A 19,905-nucleotide genomic window follows, 5' to 3' on the forward strand; every position below is an offset into this window, starting at 1 on the left:
AGTCCAATGGACTTGTGCAAAGTTAACAGGTATAAACACCAATCTGGATGTGATAGACGTAAGTTTGTCCAACAAACCAGCCGGCAACTCGACCCCCTTGACCCTTCTGTTGAGCTTAAACCCTGTTGTAACTACTGTCACGCTATGATTTCTTTTCCAAATCTCTCCCATTGCTTCAAATATCTTCGAGCTTATCCAGTCCTTCGGGTGGAGTCTGTACAGCGTTGAGTAATCCAAATCACAGATATTACCCTCCACGAGTTCAAATGGATGCGCTTGTAGAACGCGCTTAAGAACTTCTTCTGCTTGTTTCTTTTGGACGCGTACAGACTTCAGCTACTCCACTAGTCTCTTGCCCATCGCAACAGCCTCTTTCATTGTCCATACCTTCTGCATGCAGTCGACTTGATAAAGCGAAAAATTGGTAATACCTGTAGTCTTGACGTATGGGGGTTCTTCATCGGTTTGGCTTGGCAACGGAACTGCGCCAGACTCGTAGAATACAGCTAAGGATTTCTTCACTAATGGAGCAGGCAGTAGGAACAGTAGAGCAGCGCTTAGAATCGGCTTCTTATCTCCACCAACTTTTGGATGCTTGCGGGCAGCACTCTCATATTGTACTGGATAAACATCCAGCAATTCGGAAAACTGATGTTTATGTCACCAAGGATGCGCGCAACAACCCCGACGTCCTCAAATGATAGCGCTCCGCCTTTCGCCAGTCTTGTATTGAACTTCTTACACGCTGTGGCTCGTTTCTTGGAGTTTTGCGCTGCAGTTGTTTTCGGTCGCCCTGCCCGCCGCACCTTCTTGCTCAAATTGATAGGCTTGGGTGGATTCTCATCTTGTACATCAGGTGTACCAACAGGATTCGTAACAGGATTTACTACACGATCTGTAACAGGTTTACTGCCAGATAACAATACAGGTTCTTGCTCAGGTTTCTTTACAGACACCTCATCAGGGTTCATTACAGGTTTATCTTCATGCTCACTTCCAGGTTTTTCATCAGGTTAACCTCAGGATTTTGTTCTGGAGGTTCTACAACTCCGTCATCCGTGACCTTGCCTTCATCTTCTTTTTCATCGTCTCCATTCTCAACTCCATCCATATCGTTTAAAGAAATCAAGGCAGATTCATGACATGGCACCTCTGTAGGTTGCGTACCAGGTTTTTCCACAAATTTAACTACAGGTTTTTCCACAGGTTCAGGTGCAGGTATCTCCACAGGTTGCAAACCAGAGCGCAGTCGGCGCAGGTAGTCTTTCAGATACTCCATCTCTTTGCTGAAAAGTCGCATCGGCAAATCAGCCAGCTTCTGTGCTACACGGTTTAGCAGATTCCTTGATATGCTGTATTTTTGTCTCCTATCCAGCACCGAATCCACGTTGTACTCTCCGATAGGTTTGGTAGTCTTTGAGTAATTGAAAACATCCACGTGTGGCAAGCTTGTCAAAGACAACGAATCCTTAATTAACCATCTCTAGTGAATATAGGACACTGGAATACACGGAACAAGTCCAGCAAAGCGGCGAAAGCAAATCACATGGCGGCATGGAAGCTTGAGAGTTGTCGAAAAATCACAATCACAAATCCAGTCAACCTTGCTAAATGAGTACCGTTTCAAACCCCGCTCCACTTCCACTGTGTTGTCAGACGTTGCGTTAAATGTGTACAACCGGACCGCGACGTCGGAGGTAGCGAGCTCATACTCAGGCTGCAGCGTAGATGCTACCCAAGGTGTACACAGACGTAATACCAAATTAAATTCTTGATCGTAACTGTAATGGGCCCTCCCAAGTTACATATGTAGGTAGTTTTATAGGTTCTTTGTAGTGGTTCACATCATTACAAAAGTAGGTAGATTTGCATTACAAAAGTAGGTGCAGCAGCACACGAGTAGCGTGTGCTGAACTGCCGTCATCTTTATTGGTTGAGATATGGGGAGCCAGACCCATAATCAACCAATAAGGAGTTGACGTGTATTTGAGTGGTCAGGGCAAGCTGCCCTGGACCTAAATAAAAACAGAGTTGATTTTCCTTCAGACTAAGTACTTAGTTTCAGTATCACTGGTGTACGCTTCCTCATCACTACGTCTAAGCAAGTAACGGACACCCCAGGCTCGTTACACCTGGTAGCACTTTGTAGTCCTTCCCATGACCAAGTTCACGATGAGCCAAGGTATGACGTCTGAAACTCCAGGGCCGACCCTGGAACATGCTGCTCTCCCTCATCTCACTCGTGTCGAGTGGGAAGCCCTTCACCGCCTCGCGGCGGTGTCTGGTGAGGCTGTAATCGCGTCGCTGCTGAGCTCAGCGACGTCCGACCAACAACGCCAAGCAGCCCAAGGGTTCATGGAACGCGAGCTAGCCGATGCGAATCGGCGAGCAACAACTCCCGCGCGTTCCTCGAAAAATGATGTCGTGAAGCTAGAGACGTCTACCTACTCCGGGAAGGAGCGAATCGCCTCCCGCTAAACCGATGGTTTCGCGAGATCGATATCGCGATCGCTTCGAGAATGATCGAAGCGCAAGGGACAAAGGTCAATTCCGTATTGTCCCGGTTGTCCGGGAAGGCGAAGGAATGGGCCCTCGGTAAGCTTGTCGTTGATCACGACGCATTCCCCACTCTGGAGTCTCTCCAGAAAGATCTCAGGCTCGCGCTCGAGCCACCTCAAGACGAATCCCGCGTGCGCGCCGAGTTCCTCGCTCTTCGTCAAGGTAAAATGACTATGCGCGACTACGTTCAAAGGACTCGCCACCTCGCGTCATGCATCGTGACAAATCCGATTGACACAGCATCGCAGGTCCATGTATTCGTATTCGGCATGCGTGAAGGCATGACACGGTACTGCCTGACCCGAGCGGAACCTTCCTCTCTCGAGGAAGCATTCGCCCTCGCATTACGCGAAGACTACGTTGTGGCGGCGTCTTACGCGCGCGCGATGTCAACGGCAGCTCGTGAGTCAGCCCCCGAGCCGATGGAGATCGACGCGATTGACGCGTCGAATAGTCACCGTCAGTCGACTTCTCGTGGGCCCAACGGCCGTCCTAATCGCCCGCTCACTTGCTTCCGCTGCCGGAAGATCGGTCATCGCGCGGCGGAATGCCGCGCGCCAGCGCCGGTACTCGCGCACACCGCCGAAGTCTCACATGCCGTTCAGTCAAAAAACGGTCAGGGCCAGTAGGTGCGGGGCGCCCTACTGGCTGGAATGGAGGTCCGGTTCCCCCGACGTCTACCCAACCTTCTATCCCTCCTGTGCTCCACGCACACTTTAATGCCACCACCACGTCGGGCGACTCGAGGCTGATCATCGTCAGTCTTCATGTCGCCGGCGCCCGGCGACCACTTCGCGCAGTCCTGGACTCAGGAGCGTCGAATAACTTCTTTCGCGAATCGTGCCTATCGATGCTTCCAAGAGAGATCCCAGTCCGTAATTGTTGAGGTCAGGTCGTCGTCAAACTTGCTGACGGAAAGCCACGCCGCGTTGCGCGGCGCGAGATCACGTTGCCGTACACATTCGACTTCTTCCGCAGCAACGACGACTTCCTCGTGATTGAGATAAACTACGCGTTCGACTGCATCTTGAGTATCCCGTGGCTGTCACGATATCAACCAGAGATTGACTGGTTGGCTCGGTCGGCTAAACACCGCTCTGGCTTCGATGTGAGTGAGGTGTTCACGCACCTCCTGGTTGCCCAGAAGGACTGGCCCCATGTCAGGGCTGTGGACCGGTTGTCCACAATGCAGGTTGAGCAGAGAGCGAGCGATGGCCCTCTCTGTATGTCTTGCACAGCGCTGTTGCGCGAAAACCCCTCGCTGCGAAGCGAGGTTGTTAACACTTTGGCGGTAGAGCAGGGGCTCCCGCAATCCGAGCAGGCGGTCGAGCATGGGTTCCCGCCACGTAACACGGCGGTCGAGCATGGGTTTCCGTCACGCAACACGACGGTCGAGCATGGGTTCCCGTCACGCAACACGGCGGTCGAGCATGGATTCCCGTCACGCAACACGGCGGTCGAGCATGGGTTTCCGTCACGCAACACGGCGGTCGAGCATTGGTTCCCGCAACACATCAAGGCGATAGAGCATGGGTTCCCGCAAAACACTCTAGCGGTTAAGCAGAGGTTCCCGCAGCGCGATTTGGCGGTCGAGCAGTTGGAGCTCCCGTCATCCATAGCGGTGGTCGAGCAGCTGACACTCCCACCGGCTACGACGGCGATCGAGCAGGGGCTCTCGCCAGTCGATGGCGCGGTCGAGTATCGAGAGCTCCCGCGCACTACCGACACGGTTGATGGTGGCCCTCTGTGTCTAGAGGGGGGTGATCCCTCGTCCTGCGATAGCGAGTCTTCTGTCTCGAGAGCGGTTCGAGACGCCACAAGAAGAAATGCAAGCGACGCCGTCTAAAGCGACGTGGTCAGCCCACCGCCGATATCGCAGTGAATGAGTCCATACACGTCCTGGAACACGTGGAAGGAGGCGCCGTTCGCTCACGCACACTTGACATTGAGAGCTCACCTCGCGAAGCTTTTCCATCGCACGCCTTCCGGGTCTTTCCTGGAAGCATTTTCTGCGCGATCTGAAGTCAGGAGACATCGAGCAGGTCTGCTTGATCACCGAGTCTGCCTCGGCGGAAGAGATCCACACGGTCGCTACCGACAATCTTCCACTTCGTCCAAAGAACGCTGAGCCGAAGTCGGCGCGCGAAGAGCGCTTCGCTGCCCAGTCGTGGGAGTCACTCCGCGAATCGGGCAATCCAGTATACGACACCGTCCGCGAGTTCGCGGATGTTTTTCCCGACAAGATTCCAGCTGAGCTCCCTGCTGACAGAGGCATTCGCCATGAGATTGATCTCACGCCGGGTTCCAAGTACTGTGTGACGCGACAGTGGCCCCTCCCGCGCGATCAGGTTAAAGCCATTGACGACTTCTTCGAGAGCCGCAAAGCGGGTCACGTGCGCGAGAGTACCTCGCCACACTCGAGTCCGACGTTCTGCGTGAAGAAGGTCACGGGTGGTTGGCGCATTGTTCACGCTTTTAACAAGCTAAACGACGCCACCATCCCAGCACAAACTCCGATCCCTCGGAAGGATATGGTACTTGACACCATGGGCCGCAGTGTTATTTTCAGCGCCATCGACCTGACCGATGGCTTCTACCAGATCTTGATGCGACTCAGCGACATCCCGCTCACAGCGGTGAGCATTCCCAGCGGGATGCTGGGGGAGTGGCTTGTCATGCCGCAGGGGCTGAAAACCGCACCGGCCACGTTCAATCGCTTGGTTTCCCACGTTCTGCGCCCACTTCGCGACTTCGCTCCGAGCTACTTCGATGACATCTTCGTTCCCAGCCGCGCTGAGGGCGATCTCAGCGCCACAGAAGTTCACTTGAATCACTTACGACAAGTGTTCCAAGTCATGCGCGAAACCAACTGTACGCGAACTTGAAGAAGTGCATCTTCTGTGCCCCGGAGATTCCGGTGCTTGGCTGTTATGTGAGCAAAAATGGTGTCCGAGCGGATCCTGATCAGGTCTCGTCCATCTGTGCGTGGCCCACGCCGCAGAATCAGACTGAATTGCGTCAGTGGCTTGGCCTCGCAAATTATCTCCACAAGTACACGAAAAGTTACGCTGGTCTGATCCAGCCGTTGTCTTCATTGCTGAAGAAAGACATCACGTGGTCGTGGACTCCCGAACATCAGTCAGCCTTTAATGCAGTGAAGAAAAGCTTGGCGGATGCCCCAATCCTGGCGCTTCTAGATTACTCAAAGTCATTCCACGTTGTTTGCGACGCGAGCGACTTCGCCATCGGCTGTGCACTGATGCAGCTCGACGACGAAGGTCGCGAACGCGTCGTGAGTTACCAATCCAGACAGATGAAGCCCGCTGAGAAAAATTATATGGTCCACGACAAGGAACTCCTTGCGATGCGCTACGCACTGATCAAATTCAGAGTGTACTTACTCGGTGAGCAGACATTCGCGATCTACACAGATCACGCGTCGCTGCGAACAGCGACGAAGAGCCCTCATCTCTCTCAGCGCATGGCACGATGGCTGTCATTCTTCTCCGAGTACAACTTCGTTGTTCACTACAAGCCAGGCAAGAATAACATCCTTGCGGATGCCCTATCTCGGCGCCCCGATTACGATCCACGCCGAGATTTGGGTCGTCAGTCACTTGAAGACGCGGACGACGACGAATTGGACTGCGCCACATGTGTGGCTGCAGGTGTGAACCTGATGACGGCGGTATCTCGAATACTTCCCCTGCGGGAAGAGATCTCTGCCGCGTATCGAGATGACTCGATATATGCCGGTATCCTGGAACACCTTCGCACACCAAGTGATGCCACGCTAAAGACACTGAGCCGCTCCACGCGCGACCAGACTCACAGATACCAACTTGACGGTGATCTGCTGATGTACAGCATCGATCGATTCGATGCTCCTCGCGTCGTTGTCCCCAACGACCCCGATCTACGCGCAAGAATTATACACGAATTCCATGACGCTCCAGTGGGTGGCCACTTGGGCCGTGAGAAGACTTTCGCAGCGGTATCCCGCGACTTCTACTGGCCTCACCTATACAAGTGGGTGCGCAAGTGGGTACGCTCCTGCGAAAGTTAAGCCGTCATCGTCATCGCAAGCTCCGCTGCGTTCTCTCCCTCTGGCGACAGAGGCGTGGCGCTCTGTGTCAATGGACTTCATATTCGGCCTCCCACCCGATACCGACGGTCGTACTGGTGTTCTGGTCTTCGTGGATCGCTTTAGCAAGATGTGCCATCTCGTTCCGGTTCCGGACTCAATCACCGCGGCCGATACCGCGGTGCTCTTCGTCGACGTTGTCCTCCGACATCACGGCCTTCCTGAATCAATCGTCTCTGACCGCGATCTCCGATTCACATCGGCGTTCTGGACGAAACTCTTCGACCTCCTGATCACCAAACTCCTCATGTCGACGGCGGCGCACCCGGAGACTGACGGGCAAACGAAACGCGTCAACCGCGTGCTAGAAGATGTTCTGCGCAGTTATGCCCCGTCCTTCGAGAACTGGAGTTCCTTCCTGCCTTTTGCGGAGTTTGCACTCAACAATGCCGAACACGCGTCGACGGGATTGACTCCGTTTTTCGTCAATAACGCGCGTCATCCACGTGTCCCCGCACAACTTGCTGTGGGCCAACCCACGGCGACTGATGGTTTCACTATGGAGGGGGAGGAATGTGATAACCCTGCCCAACCGGTTCCGATACTGGTTCAACCACCGGTTTCCGGTGAGACAACGGTTCTGCCGTCTACGAGTTCAGCTACTCCTGCAGTAGACATCAACGCGGTGACGCGTTTACAGTCGAAGAAGATCCTCGCACCCGCGCAATCCACGTCGTCGCCGTTAGTTGACTGGACAAACCGAACGCTGATCGCTCCAGCACAGCCACACTCGACTGTGGCTAACTACGCGCCGAAACCGCCAGCGCGACCCGCTGACAAGGCAGCGGTATCCGACTTTGTCCTTCATCGCCAATCGGTTACCCGATTTGTCCGTGACGCGCTACAACTCGCGGTTGACAAGCAGAAGGGAAACGCTGACAAACGTGGCCGCAAGAACACAAGTGCATTCAAGATTGGTGAGCGTGTATTACTCTCAACGGATAGAATTCGTATCTCTGCTATTACGAACCTAGGCGCGAGCAAACTCGCGCCGCGCTACATTGGGCCATTCAAAGTACCACGATTTATGGGTGATGCCTACACGCTAGACATTCCTACGTCGCTACGACTACACCCGACGTTCTACGTCGGGCGACTTAAGAAGTATCTTCCAGCGATGATTCCGGAGGCGGGGCAGGAGCATGCGTTGAGCGGCCCTCGCGATGAGCCTGTCAAGCCAGCGTCCCATCTGCCCCAGTTCCCCGCTCGCGCGGAAGAGTTCCACCCCTCGGCCCGCCAAACACCTGGGCCTCCAGACTACGCAGTCGCTGCAAGAGTCCACGATTCGACTGCCGCAGACTACTCGCCGTCGCCTCGGCGTTCCAAGAGCTCTCAGCCGCCCGCTCGGCCTCCTCCTGTGCGTCCCGAGAAGTGTTCAGTGCCTGCTCAACGTCGTTCTGGTCAACCAGGTCGCGTCGAATTCCACCGCGACGGTCCTCCGCCCATCGCTGACTCGAATGGAGATACGTGCTGGATCGTGGACCGTATTGTTGATCACGAAGATCCTCCCCGCGCGTGTCACTCGACCAAGTCGTCGGCTCAACACGCGGCTCCCGCCGCGCGGAAGTATAAGGTACGATGGCTCGGGTTTCAACATGCTGATGATACGTGGGAGCCTCGCGCCAACTTGCTTCGTGACGTTCCTGATGTCGTCCATGACTACGACTCCAGCCTTGAGTCAAACACGGCCGCGAGCGACCTCGCGGCGATCGAGAACGCGATCGACTACGCGCCCGACGAGACGTCGAATGCGCCGGAGACGGGCTCCGTCGCGAACGCTGTCGGCGCGAGCCGCCGCGAATAGCCGCCTGGGTGAACTCGGAGAGTGAGCGCTTATACTATTCGATCCAAGCGTGCTCGGTCGGCATGAGCGGATACTCGACAATATGCTGATCCCACTCAGCTTGCGTCGGGCGTCGCCCGATGTCACACGAGCTGCAACCTTCGCGTACGTTGACATAGCACAAACGGTCTTCGGTCAAAGCGTCGTCGCAGACTTTCAGGTGCAGATCACCGAGTGAATGCTCGGCTTGTAGGGCTTCGCGATCACCGAGCCAGCCGACGACACTTTCTCCAGCCTCTTGCATCCGATTCCACCGTCGGATGAATGCGCACCATGATCTCTGCAAAGCTTCGTACGTTGCGCCGTCGAGTGTTTTGTTCCGGAGACGCCTGAAGCGTCGAAAGTGGTCCTGCATGGTGTCCAACGCGTCCGGGGTCACCGCCCCGGACAAGTCGTACAGCGCCCACGGCTTCATATCCTCGTTCATTACGCCGGGCCGAACCCCAGGTCGACTCACGCTCTCAGGTGCGATATCAGTGGTCCACCCACTGTTCAGCGTCGTCGCCGACGCTGGAGCCGTCCGCGTTGTTCCGCTTCCTGCCTGGTTCGCCGCCCCCGTCTGCTGCGCCATGTTGCTCTCGTCCGCGCAAGTTGTATTGTACTGCTCCTGGGCTTCGCAGGAGCTCCCGCGCGTCAAGTTCTGAAGCGTTCTCTTCTCCGCCATTTCCCAGTTTTTCCCAATTGTTCTCTGAAGCGCACGCCCGTTAGGTGATTGCTGTCTTACGAGGGGGGTGATGTAGTGGGCCCTCCCAAGTTACATATGTAGGTAGTTTTATAGGTTCTTTGCAGTGGTTCACACCATTACATAAGTTGGTAGATTTGCATTACAAAAGTAGGTGCAGCAGCACACGAGTAGCGTGTGCTGAACTGCCGTCACCTTATTGGTTGAAATATGGGAGCCAGACCCATAATCAACCAATAAGGAGTTGACGTGTATTTGAGTGGTCAGGGCAAGCTGCCCTGGACCTAAATAAAAACAGAGTTGATTTTCCTTCAGACTAAGTACTTGGTTTCAGTATCACTGGACTTGTACGCTTCCTCATCACTACGTGTAAGCAAGTAACGGACACCCCAGGCCCGTTACATCTGCAGAATGTGGACTCGCATTTGAGATCAATGGGCAGTCATTACAGACATACCGTGCATCTCTCCCCCAATTCTCGGACTTTGGCGATGTCGAAACCGCAGAAGACGTCGCTGATAGAAACGCAAATCAGCTAATCGTCAGCGAAACTTCATACGAAGCTGATGCCCTAGAGCGCCGCTCCGAGAATTTGTCGTCCCTGAATGTTGACCAGAAGAGCGTGTTCGACAAAGTGATGACGGCTGTGGTTTCAAAAGGATCTGATTCGTCGGTGCCCCATCTATCTGGGAAGCTCTTCTTCGTGGACGGACCCGGAGGATCTGGGAAGTCCTTTCTCCTTGAGACGTTTCTTGCTACTGCTCGTCGTTCCGGACGTATTGCACTCGCTGTTGCCGGAAGCGGGATCTCAGCTCAACTTTTAAGCGGTGGTCGCACGGCCCATACGACGTTCCGACTCCCGTTGGATCCCGATGAAAGTTTTACGTGCAACTTTGGTGTCGAAGCTGCGCTGCTGAAGAAAACAAGCTTTATTGTTTGGGATAAAGCTCCTATGACACACCGCTTCCAATATGAAGTAGTTGATCGCACGCTTCGAGATTTGCTCAAGAATGATAAGCCCTTTGGTGGCGTGACGATGCTTCTATCGGGAGATTTCCGCCAGACACTTCCCGTTATTCCTCGTGCGGGCCCTGCTGAGGTTATAGCAGCTTCGTTGAAGAAATCAGCATTATGGCGTCACTTCGAGTGCTTACGTCTTACTACAAACGTGCGAGTTCAGACCGCACAGAATGACCAAACAGCGGAAGAGGTGCCAGCGTTTGCGGAATAATTACTGCGCATTGGAGATGGCAGAAACGACACGTCTCCCTATCTAGACAAGGATTTCGTCAAGATTCCGCAGGACATGTTATTGAACCGTGCTCCGCATAGCGACGACGAGTGCGAAGAAATCAACGAACAAGTCGGCCGATTGTCAAGACTTTCGAGATTAATTGATACCGTCTACGCGGATTTTAACAAGGGACATCAGCCTGACAATTACGTCGCAGAGCGGATAATTCTCACATCCAAAAACGCCGACGTCTTAGCCATTAACGATTTGATTCCTGACAAGTTGCCCGGTGATGCGCAGGGGTACCAATCTGTGGATACCCTAGACGGAGATGACGAGCTTGAGCGGCAAGAACGCAGCGATCTTTACCCTCCTGGATTTCTTAACACATATTTACTCAGCGGTATGCCTCCTCACAAGCTTCGCCTAAAGTTCGGTACGCCAGTGATGCTGATTCGAAACATTGACACAAAGGAAGGGCTCTGCAACGGGACACGATTGCGCGTAGTATCTCTGGGAGGAAACCGCATGGAGGCTGTCATCATGGGTGGGAGCTTCGCGGGCAAGACAATCTTGATACCAAGAATTGCATTAATTAGCAAGAACTGCGGAGGAAACAGTTTCCTGTCCAGGTGGCATTTGCGATGACAATCAACAAGTCCCAAGGCTAGTCTATACAGCTACTGTCCCGGAGCCGGTATTTTCACACGGACAGTTTTACGTTGCGGTACCTCGAGTAACGGCTCGACAGAACATTACTATTCTGGCAGAGAACCCTGCTACGACGGAAGACAGTCTGTACACCAAAAACATTGTTTACAGAGATATTGTAGCTTACTTTAAATAGAAGTGAAACTTTTTATTCCCGTCGAGCGTAGCGAGGTGGCCTGATTAATTGGGACCAACCCTCCGAGCGAAGCGAGGCCTCACGCTTCCTCCCTCACGCTTCATCTCGGCCTCAACTTGCCCAAAGAGCTCCGCTTGCGGGGCTCCGCTCGGCTTGTAATATCATACTTCTCCGGTCCGGAAAAGAATTAATAGTTATGTGTTTGAATAAAAAAACTCGCATGTGTGATTCGTCAATGACCATTCTGGGATAGGTACGATTGGTTAAAATGAGTTCATATGAGAGTTCGTATGCACACGGATTGAGAGTAATTGATAGAAAATGGATTCAATTGTTTTTAGTGGTATACCACTAGATTAAGCTTCGTTTGCGCTTTTTCTAGAATATTTTAAAGTTTAATTCTGATTATTTTTGACGCCAAAGCAAAAAAAATCTCCACCCCTCCAAAAGGTGATAGTTCAAATGGTCAGGTATTGGCATAATTGGCGGAAAATTTGTTCATAAAAATCGCTGCTGCTACGTAAGTACTTTCAAACTTCGGTTGGAACTGTACGACCGAAGTTATCGCCGATTTAAAGAACAGTTAATTCTTTTTCGGACCAGACAAGTATTATGATACACGTAGACCTTGAAATGTGCTTGTTGTGACGACAAGAAAATGTATCATCTCGTTAAATAGTCGAAGGCGCAGCAATTTAAAACGAGGCTATCCGCACTCACAATAAGAGCGCTAAGACGCCATTTTAACTCCTGCTGATAACCTCGGATCGTTTAGCTACAAAACAATTAGCTTCGAACGTCTATCTCCAGCGGCCAGACTCGGGAGCGCGAGACGAACTATCGCGGTCACCAGCGCAAGACGAATTATCGCGTTCACCAGCGCGAGGCGCGCGATAAGAACCTTCACGCTGTGAGCGACCAAAGAAACGGTCATCTCCATCACGGTCGGCTCCACGACGGAACGAGTCGCGCTCGCCATCGCGGTCACCACCACGACGGAAAGATTCACGGTCGCCATCACGGTCCCCGCCGCGACGAAAAGATTCACGGTCGCCATCACGGTCACCACTACGGCGGAACGACTCGCGGCTGCCCCAGCGAGAACCACTCTCCTCGCGGTCGCCACCGAAGCCACGGCGCAGACCGCCCTCACGGTCCTCGCGATCACCGCCAAAAGCACGACGCACGCCGCTTTCACGCTCATCCCGATCACCACCAAATCCACGACGAGAACCACTGTCACGGTCACCACCGAAGTCGCGGCGAAGGCCACCGCTCTCGCGTCCGTCGCGGTCGCCGAAACTCTCGCGAGCGGTAGGTCCACGACGCTCCCAGCGGCCTTCAGGTGCCACTGTTTGAGCACGGCTGGAAGGACCACCACGGCTAACTTGCGTCCACTCTCCATCGTTCCTGTCGTCGCCACGGTGGTCGTCATCACGGCTGCGGTTCGAATCGCGGTAGCTGCCGGACAGGCCACGAGCACCAGCGCTGCCGAATCGACCCTGGCTGCGCTGTTCGACACGCTTCTCTTCCTCCTCGCGCTGACGCTGGCTCCTCTCCTCACGCTCCTTCTCTTCAGCAATACGACGTTCCTCAGCCTCTTCCTCCTCCTGGCGACGAAGCTCCTCCTCCACCTGAATCAGGCGCTGGCGTTCACGTTCGGCTTCTTCCTCGCGACGGATGCGTTCCTTCTCCTCTTCCTCCTCACGCAGACAGCGCTGCTCCTCCTCGTAGCGCTCCTTGGCGTGAGCCACGCGGGCACTCAGACGCTCCAGCATGGCCTTCTTCTTCTGCTCCTCCGAAGCCTTCTTGTATTCCTCAATACGACGAGCCTTGTGAGCCTTAACGAACTCGGCGCTCGCCTCGATAGCCGGGGCCAGGCGAGCCTTCTCCTTCAAGCCGTGTTCGTGCTCCTCCTTAGCACGCTTAAGCTTGGCAGCCGACTCCTCTTCGTAGCGCTTCAGAGCCTCCGCCTTGGCTTCGGCAGCCTGGCGCTGCAGAATGGGCTGCTCCTCCTCGCGAGTAGCACGTACAATGTAGTCGAGACGACGAGCATTCTCGCGCAGTTTCTGCTGGGCAAGTTCCTTGGCCTTGCGAGCCTTCTCCTTAGCCTCGTTCAGTACCTTCTCCTTGTCGATTGTTGCGAGGTCCATGTCGCTCACATTAGTGTGGCCCAGCTTGTCCAACATCTGACGGGTCTCCTTAAGCTTGATCTCATCCTGAATCTTCTGCTTCTTGTCGGCCTCACGGCGACGAGCTTCCTGGGTCAGACGCTCGCGTTCGAGCTCGGCGCGACGCTTTGCAAACTCCCGCCGTTTCTTCTCGAGCGACTGGAGCTTCTCCTGCTGCAGTTTCTCCAGCTCTTCCTTCTTACGCTCAATAATCTCACGCCGAGCCAGCATCTCGGAGCGTTGTGACTGCAGACGAGCACGGGTAGACGCAAGGAGCTTCTTCTTCTGCTCGTCGACAGCTGCGTTAATGGCCGAGGAGGTGGCAGGAACCTTGCTCATAGCACGGGACAGACGCTCACCCAGAAGCGTCAGCTGGGCAGCATTGGCCTCCAGATCCACAGCGTCAGTGAAGCGAATGCACTGCTCCACATGGTCGATGCGGATCTTAGTTCGCGTCTGAGCAGACGCCACAGCGTCGGCTGATGACGTCTCGGCGTTGTTGCTGCCATGCTGCGTAACATTACGGCGGTACATGCCGGACAGACTAGGTGCACTGGTATGCGCGACGGTGCTGAGACTACGCGACCGAGCAATAAGGGTCTCAATCTCCTCGTAAGAAATATCGAGGCCGACGAAGATAGAGCGCAGGTGGGTGATCGTAACACTAGCGTACACGCGGGTGAGCTGGAACAGCACACGACGCACCACAAGGCGCTCAACACCATCGACGTAGGCTTTGGCTAGCGGATCAGCACGAATCTTGGTCAGGAAAGGCTCTAACTGCTTCACAATCTGCAGAGGGTCCACTTCCTGCAGCTCCACACGCTGGAAGATCTCACTGGCAGCAGTGGAAGCCTTGGGGAGGATGCCAGCGGCCTCGATGTCCTCGAGCAGGTTAGCACGCGTAGGCGTAGTGGAAAAGCCCAACAGAGCAGCCATTCGCGCATTCTTGTCACGAGCAGCAGCAGAGAGGGAGCTCTCGGCGGTCTGGGCAGCCGATGTCTCGTCATCTCCAAGAACAGACGAAGACGCTTCAAAGTCCAGTAGCGGAATAGATAGAGCAGCAAGCACAACGCGTGTGGCCATTTCCTTCTGTTCACCCTCAGAAACCAGCACAGGCAGCTCTTGTAGAGCCTGGGAGCCAGCGAGGCCCTGCAGACCAGCCACACGCAGCGAGTACCACTTGTACAGCGCGTAGGCATGGAAGAGGTGATTCTTGGACACCTGGAAAATCTGCGCCAGCTTCTCGTAGTACGTGACGAGAAGGTCCACGCGCGGGGTCTGCTCCACCAAGTTCATAATGTTGTTGATGTCATCGATCGTACGGAAGGCCTCCGAGAAGAGCTCGAGGTCGGTAGCGACCTGGAGCTGACGATAACGCACTTCCAGCAGACGCTCGACGCTATCGAGAGTGAATCCTTCCCAGCTGCGCATCTGGCGGGTCGATTGGCTCGTGGGCGCCGCCACGTGCTTCTGCAAAGCGCTCAGGTGGTTGCGCATGATCTCACAAACGCGACGGAACTCAATCTTGCGCTGGTATTCAACGCAAAAGTCGAACGCTTGCATAGCGGTGGTCTTGTACAGCGGCTCAAGCTTCGAGTTGCTCTTGAGGATGTCCAGAACCGTGCGGTACGTCTCCCACATAAATCGAAGCCATGGAACAACCACTTCGCGGTCAGTGCGGTCGTTGGATCCCTCAAAAGTGGTGGTGGACAGCATCACGTCCTCAGGCGTCTGCGCAGCGTCCAGATCCACCTTGGCAGCGGCCAGAAGATTGAGCTCGTTGCTCTCCTTCTTGGCTGCCGCAAGCTTGCGCTCAGCCTGCGTGACGAAGTGTTTAATGATGGTCTCGAGCGACGCCGGGTTGTGCTGGATGCACAGGTTGCGGTACTGGTGAAGACCGTCCTTGGCTACGCGGCCCATCTGCAGCTCTAGACAAATGTCCAGGTACAGGATCATGAGCTCCTCGTGAGTGGGCTGCCACGTGCGGTTCTTTTTGGCGATGAGCGCATCGTGCAGGATCTCGAGCGCCGAGTGCTTGGTACGCTTGAGCACCCCGGCGTCCACGTTGGGGATGGCCAACAACTCACGCGCGCGCTTCAGAGCATTTTCCGGCTTGTGGAAGAAGTGCGACATGCTAGAGTCTTACGTGTGTGTAGGAGCTGATAGGAGAGGGGGGTTAGCAGCGAAGAGCTAAGGTGGCTTTCACCTGGTGAAGAGGGATACGTACACGAAGAGGTCTAGCAAAAGCTCTTTACGACTGATCGGTGGCTGGGAGCCTGCGAAAAAGAGAGGGACTTCTATTCAAGTCGTTTGTGGTACGTACATAAATGGAATCGTGCCTCCTTTATCCACCAATTTGGGGCCGGTTGATCAGTTTGGGGCCGGTGTGATTTCGACCAATGCGTAGTTGCAGTTTTGTGTCTCTGTCTCTAATTCGTAGAAATCAGCTAAAGTACGAAACCTACACAATTTGATGAGCCCAAACTTGGCGGGAACATGGTTGGTTACCGCGGGAAGGCAATTTTGAACAAAGCTCACTTCCAAAACGCGCGCGATGGTCAAAATCTACACTGCAACAGAAAAGCAAGCTATAATCGCTGAAGTACAAGCAGGCGAGACGATTGTTGCGGTCTCTGAGTCTTCAGCAGCACATGAGCGAACAATCAGGAAGTGGATAAAGACATTCAAGGAGGGGAGCTCCCTGGCCGCTGCTCGAAATTGACCAAAAACGTTCTTTCCTCATGAAGTGGAGCAGCATCTCTACGATTGGATTGTTGGGCGGCAGCTTGTTGGCCGTCCGGTTGGCCGCTCTGACATTATATTCAAGGCACAAGAGATAGCGTTGCTGGGTTGTGGCCAAGATGTTGGGGAGGGTTGGTACAAGCGCTTCAAGGCTCGCTTTCCTGCGCTTACAGGACGAACAGCCCAATCGCTTTCTTTAAAGCGGAACTGCGTTATCCCTGCAGATCTCACTACCCTTTTCAGCACGCTAGCTAAACTAATGGTAGAACTGAAATTGGACAGCTCTCGAGTGCTCAATATGGATGAAACCGCGTTTCAAAAGCAGCTCAAGAGCAAAATAGTGGTTGCGGTGCGTGGTTCAAGTAATGTGTGGAATACTGAGCCTACTGCTAACTTCCATCTTACTATCGTTGCATGTGGAAATGCTGGTGGGTTTGTGGTGCCACCAGCTTTTATTCTGCCTGGAAAAACGGTTTCCTCCCGGCTGCTGGAAAACAGCGGCCTCCCTGGGTCGGCTGTCTCGACGTCTCCTTCGGAATTTATGAACACCGGGCTCTTTGAAGAATGGATGAAGTTTTTCGCACACTCAGTGCCTAGCTCTACGCCACGCCCGCTGTTGCTAATTCTGGACAGGTGTGGATCTCACCACTCAGCTTCAGTGGTCGACACTGCTGCAGATTTGAATGTGATGCTGGTTTTTCTCCCTCCAGATGCAACCCACCTTCTCCAGCCCCTCGATGTAGCTGTATTCGCAACACTTAAGAGCAAGATTCACAAACTCATCAGCGAACTGGTAGAAGAAGACGACAATGGCTACTTCAATATCAGCAAAGATGATGCTATCCAGGTGTCTTGCCTCGCGTGGAAAGAAGCGAAGGTGGGTCGCAACGTCTCGAGGGGTTTTAAGGCCTGCGGATTGTATCCACTTTCGCTAGTCAAGATGGGCGCACGCCTGGAAAACTTTTCCCGCAATGGCGCTCCGCGGCACGTGCAGCTTGCCACATGACTACAAATGCGAGCTGTCGTTGAGGGTGAGATTCTAAAACTACCGGCTGCACCGCGCAAGAACGACGACAAGAAGCGGAAGCGGGTCTCTGTTGGTGGGCGCCTTCATTCTCACGAGGTGCTGCAGCAAGTTCAAGCTTCCAGTGCCGCTCATTCTACGAAGAAGCGCCGACAGCCAAATCCAGCCCCATCGACGCCTGACTGTGCTACTGAGATCATCGAGTCCGTACTAGTGTAGGCGTGTGGGCTGCATAGCAAATAAAGTGGATGGTTAGCTGACGTGTTTGCAACCGAAGAATTACATCACTTACCAAAACGAGAGCGACATTAACTGCCCCGCTACCGTCGATTCTCGTGCGCTTTCTTGCGCTTTTGAATTTGACAGCATGACCCCCGCCCTTTCGGGTACTAGCACATCACAGGAGGGGGCCTTGGAGCAGCGGAATACAGGGGGTTCGAGCCACATCCCTTGGGCAGGTGTGTGACGCGCGTGGGGAGGCGAAGGCGTATTCGCGGGCCCAGGGAGGCCGACGATCCGTGCCGTGTCGTGTGCGCCGTGGAGAGCTTTCCCGTTTGTGGCGTTTTTATAAAAGTGGCTATAGCCTTGAGAATAAATAACCTATCCAATATGCTTCGCAAGCCCAAATATGTCATATAATGATTATCCTAGCCCTTTCGATGGCGAGCTACAAAGCATACATAATGCAAGTCAAAATTCCGGCCTCTAACTGATCTAGGTCGCATTTCGAGCCGTCGGTTTGAATCGCGGCCTCGAATATGACATAACCCAATCGGGGTGAGGTTTCAGCCTTTCTAGAAAGCGCAAAACGCGGGCTTCCAGGGCCTGTCATATTTTGTACTCTTCTTCACCAGTGTTCTCACAGCTCCGCCCTAAAGACACTTCGTGCAAACCGGTCCCAAATTGGTCGTTTCCCTTAGTAGAATACTGTACCAAGCCCGGGGTTCAGCCCCGGCTCTTTTTCCCTGTTTAAGCCACAAGACATCACAGCAAGAGAGTTGTGTATTTTATCGGTCTTCTGATTGGGCGATCTATTGTCCCAAGAAAGATAGGCTGACGAATCAATGGCGAACGACTGAAGAAGGAGCCCGAGGTTGCTTCGGTCGATTTATGCATCTCTCTCGGAACCTACACTTCAGCTGCAATAGTGTGAGTTACAGACAGACGTCGAATTCAGAAGAAAAAATCGACATATCTTTTTATTGATTGGTTTATATTCGTCTGCAATTCAGACAATCTTGGGGGAGCTTTTTCCTTTCAGAGGAGGTTCTGAAATGCAGACAGTGTGGCATACATCACCAAACAGAATCTGCTCCACGTCGAGCCACCATGGCGACTGCGAAGAACAGCGGAAAGAAGTCCAACGTGTACTGGGACAAGGACGGCATAGACGGAGGAAAGTCCTCTCTAGACGTCTTGCTGAACTGGATGACTATTGGGACAAACTACAATCGCTGGCGCGGCGCAGATAGGACCGGTGGCAACACTAATGAGTCCTTAGTGAAAGAGATCATGGTGGCACTTGAGACCGCCAACATCTCCCACAGGACGCCGGGACAAGTTCGCGATAAAGTGAGTAAGCTGGAAGAGAAATACCGTGCGGCCCAGTATTTCCTGGCTCAGACAGGAGCGGGTATTGCCGACCAAGCTACGCTACGGGGTGAAATATTGAAGTGTTGTCCCTATTTCTACCGCCTCCAAGATGTCATGACTGACAGACCCTCTGTCCGCCCCAGTGTGACATCGGACATGCTAGATGTAGTAGGGGGGGATAGACTCTCCGAGAATCGTTCAAAAAGGTGAGAAACGGCCGCTTGCACTCGCCGAGGGTACTCGGAACGCCCAAAGTAAACGCCAAAAGCTCGATGCTGTCGAGGCATTACTGGAATAGCACTCAGATGCACTTCGTCAGCGCATGGAAAAGAGACAAGCGCTGGAGGATGCGAAGAAGGAGGAGCTCCGCCTTAAGAGGCGTGAAGCTGATCTGAAGGAGGAGAGAAACAAGCGCGAAGCCGAACAAGCCAGCATAGCTCTTGCAATTCAGCAAGTTCAACTAGAAGCTGCGAAGCGAGATTCAATTGTGCAGCTACTACTGGCTCGTAAAAGGCTAGCTGATAACAGCATTCCAGATGATGAGATCAACTCACACGCAAACGACACCTCGTTCTGCTTAGCCTATCAAAAGTTTAGGTCAAAAATGTAGTCTCGAATATAATCTCTGCGATCACTACCGCTCTGTTCCTTAGCAGGTAATTCATTTTCGTCGGTGTTGCAGTTCGTTTCGGTGCTGATCCATTCTTCTGGAATTGGGTTATGAATTGCTAAGTTGGGCAATATCATTCCGCCCGTATAAGTCGAATAGTAGCAGCCAATTCCTTTGTGTTTCGAAGTGATGATCGAAGTCGTTTGAGTAATGGGAATCGACCCTTTAGCATTCCGATACAGTTCAGCACGTATGCGAATACGGGCAAGGCGCTTGTTAAAATACTTCTCTTTTATATCAAGCTGCCCACCACTAGACGTCTTGTACGCCGGGACCATCATATTCGAGCTTTGATACGCCGAGTCGCCCAGCAAGTACTCATCCACTCCAAAAAAACTAGGTTGATTCAAATTCACCCGGCAGTTCCACCAGACACGGTTGTCGTGGCTAGAC

At 53.6% G+C, this 19,905-nt stretch overlaps 1 protein-coding gene across 1 annotated transcript; it reads right to left on the reverse strand.

Moving 5' to 3' along the window:
- Nucleotides 1–12,031: 12,031 nt before the first annotated feature.
- On the reverse strand, nucleotides 12,032–15,721 carry PITG_21393 (eukaryotic translation initiation factor 3 subunit A, putative; the record flags this gene model as incomplete). The annotated part of the gene is made up of 2 exons (XM_002894989.1): nucleotides 12,032–13,768; nucleotides 13,811–15,721. The coding sequence occupies 2 exons, from the start codon at nucleotides 15,614–15,616 to the stop codon at nucleotides 12,110–12,112; spliced, it is 3,465 nt and encodes a 1,154-aa protein (XP_002895035.1).
- Nucleotides 15,722–19,905: the final 4,184 nt, after the last annotated feature.

This window comes from Phytophthora infestans, genomic scaffold (genome assembly GCF_000142945.1).
Source record: "Phytophthora infestans T30-4 supercont1.308 genomic scaffold, whole genome shotgun sequence".
NCBI classification, from domain to species: Eukaryota; Oomycota; class Peronosporomycetes; order Peronosporales; family Peronosporaceae; genus Phytophthora; species Phytophthora infestans.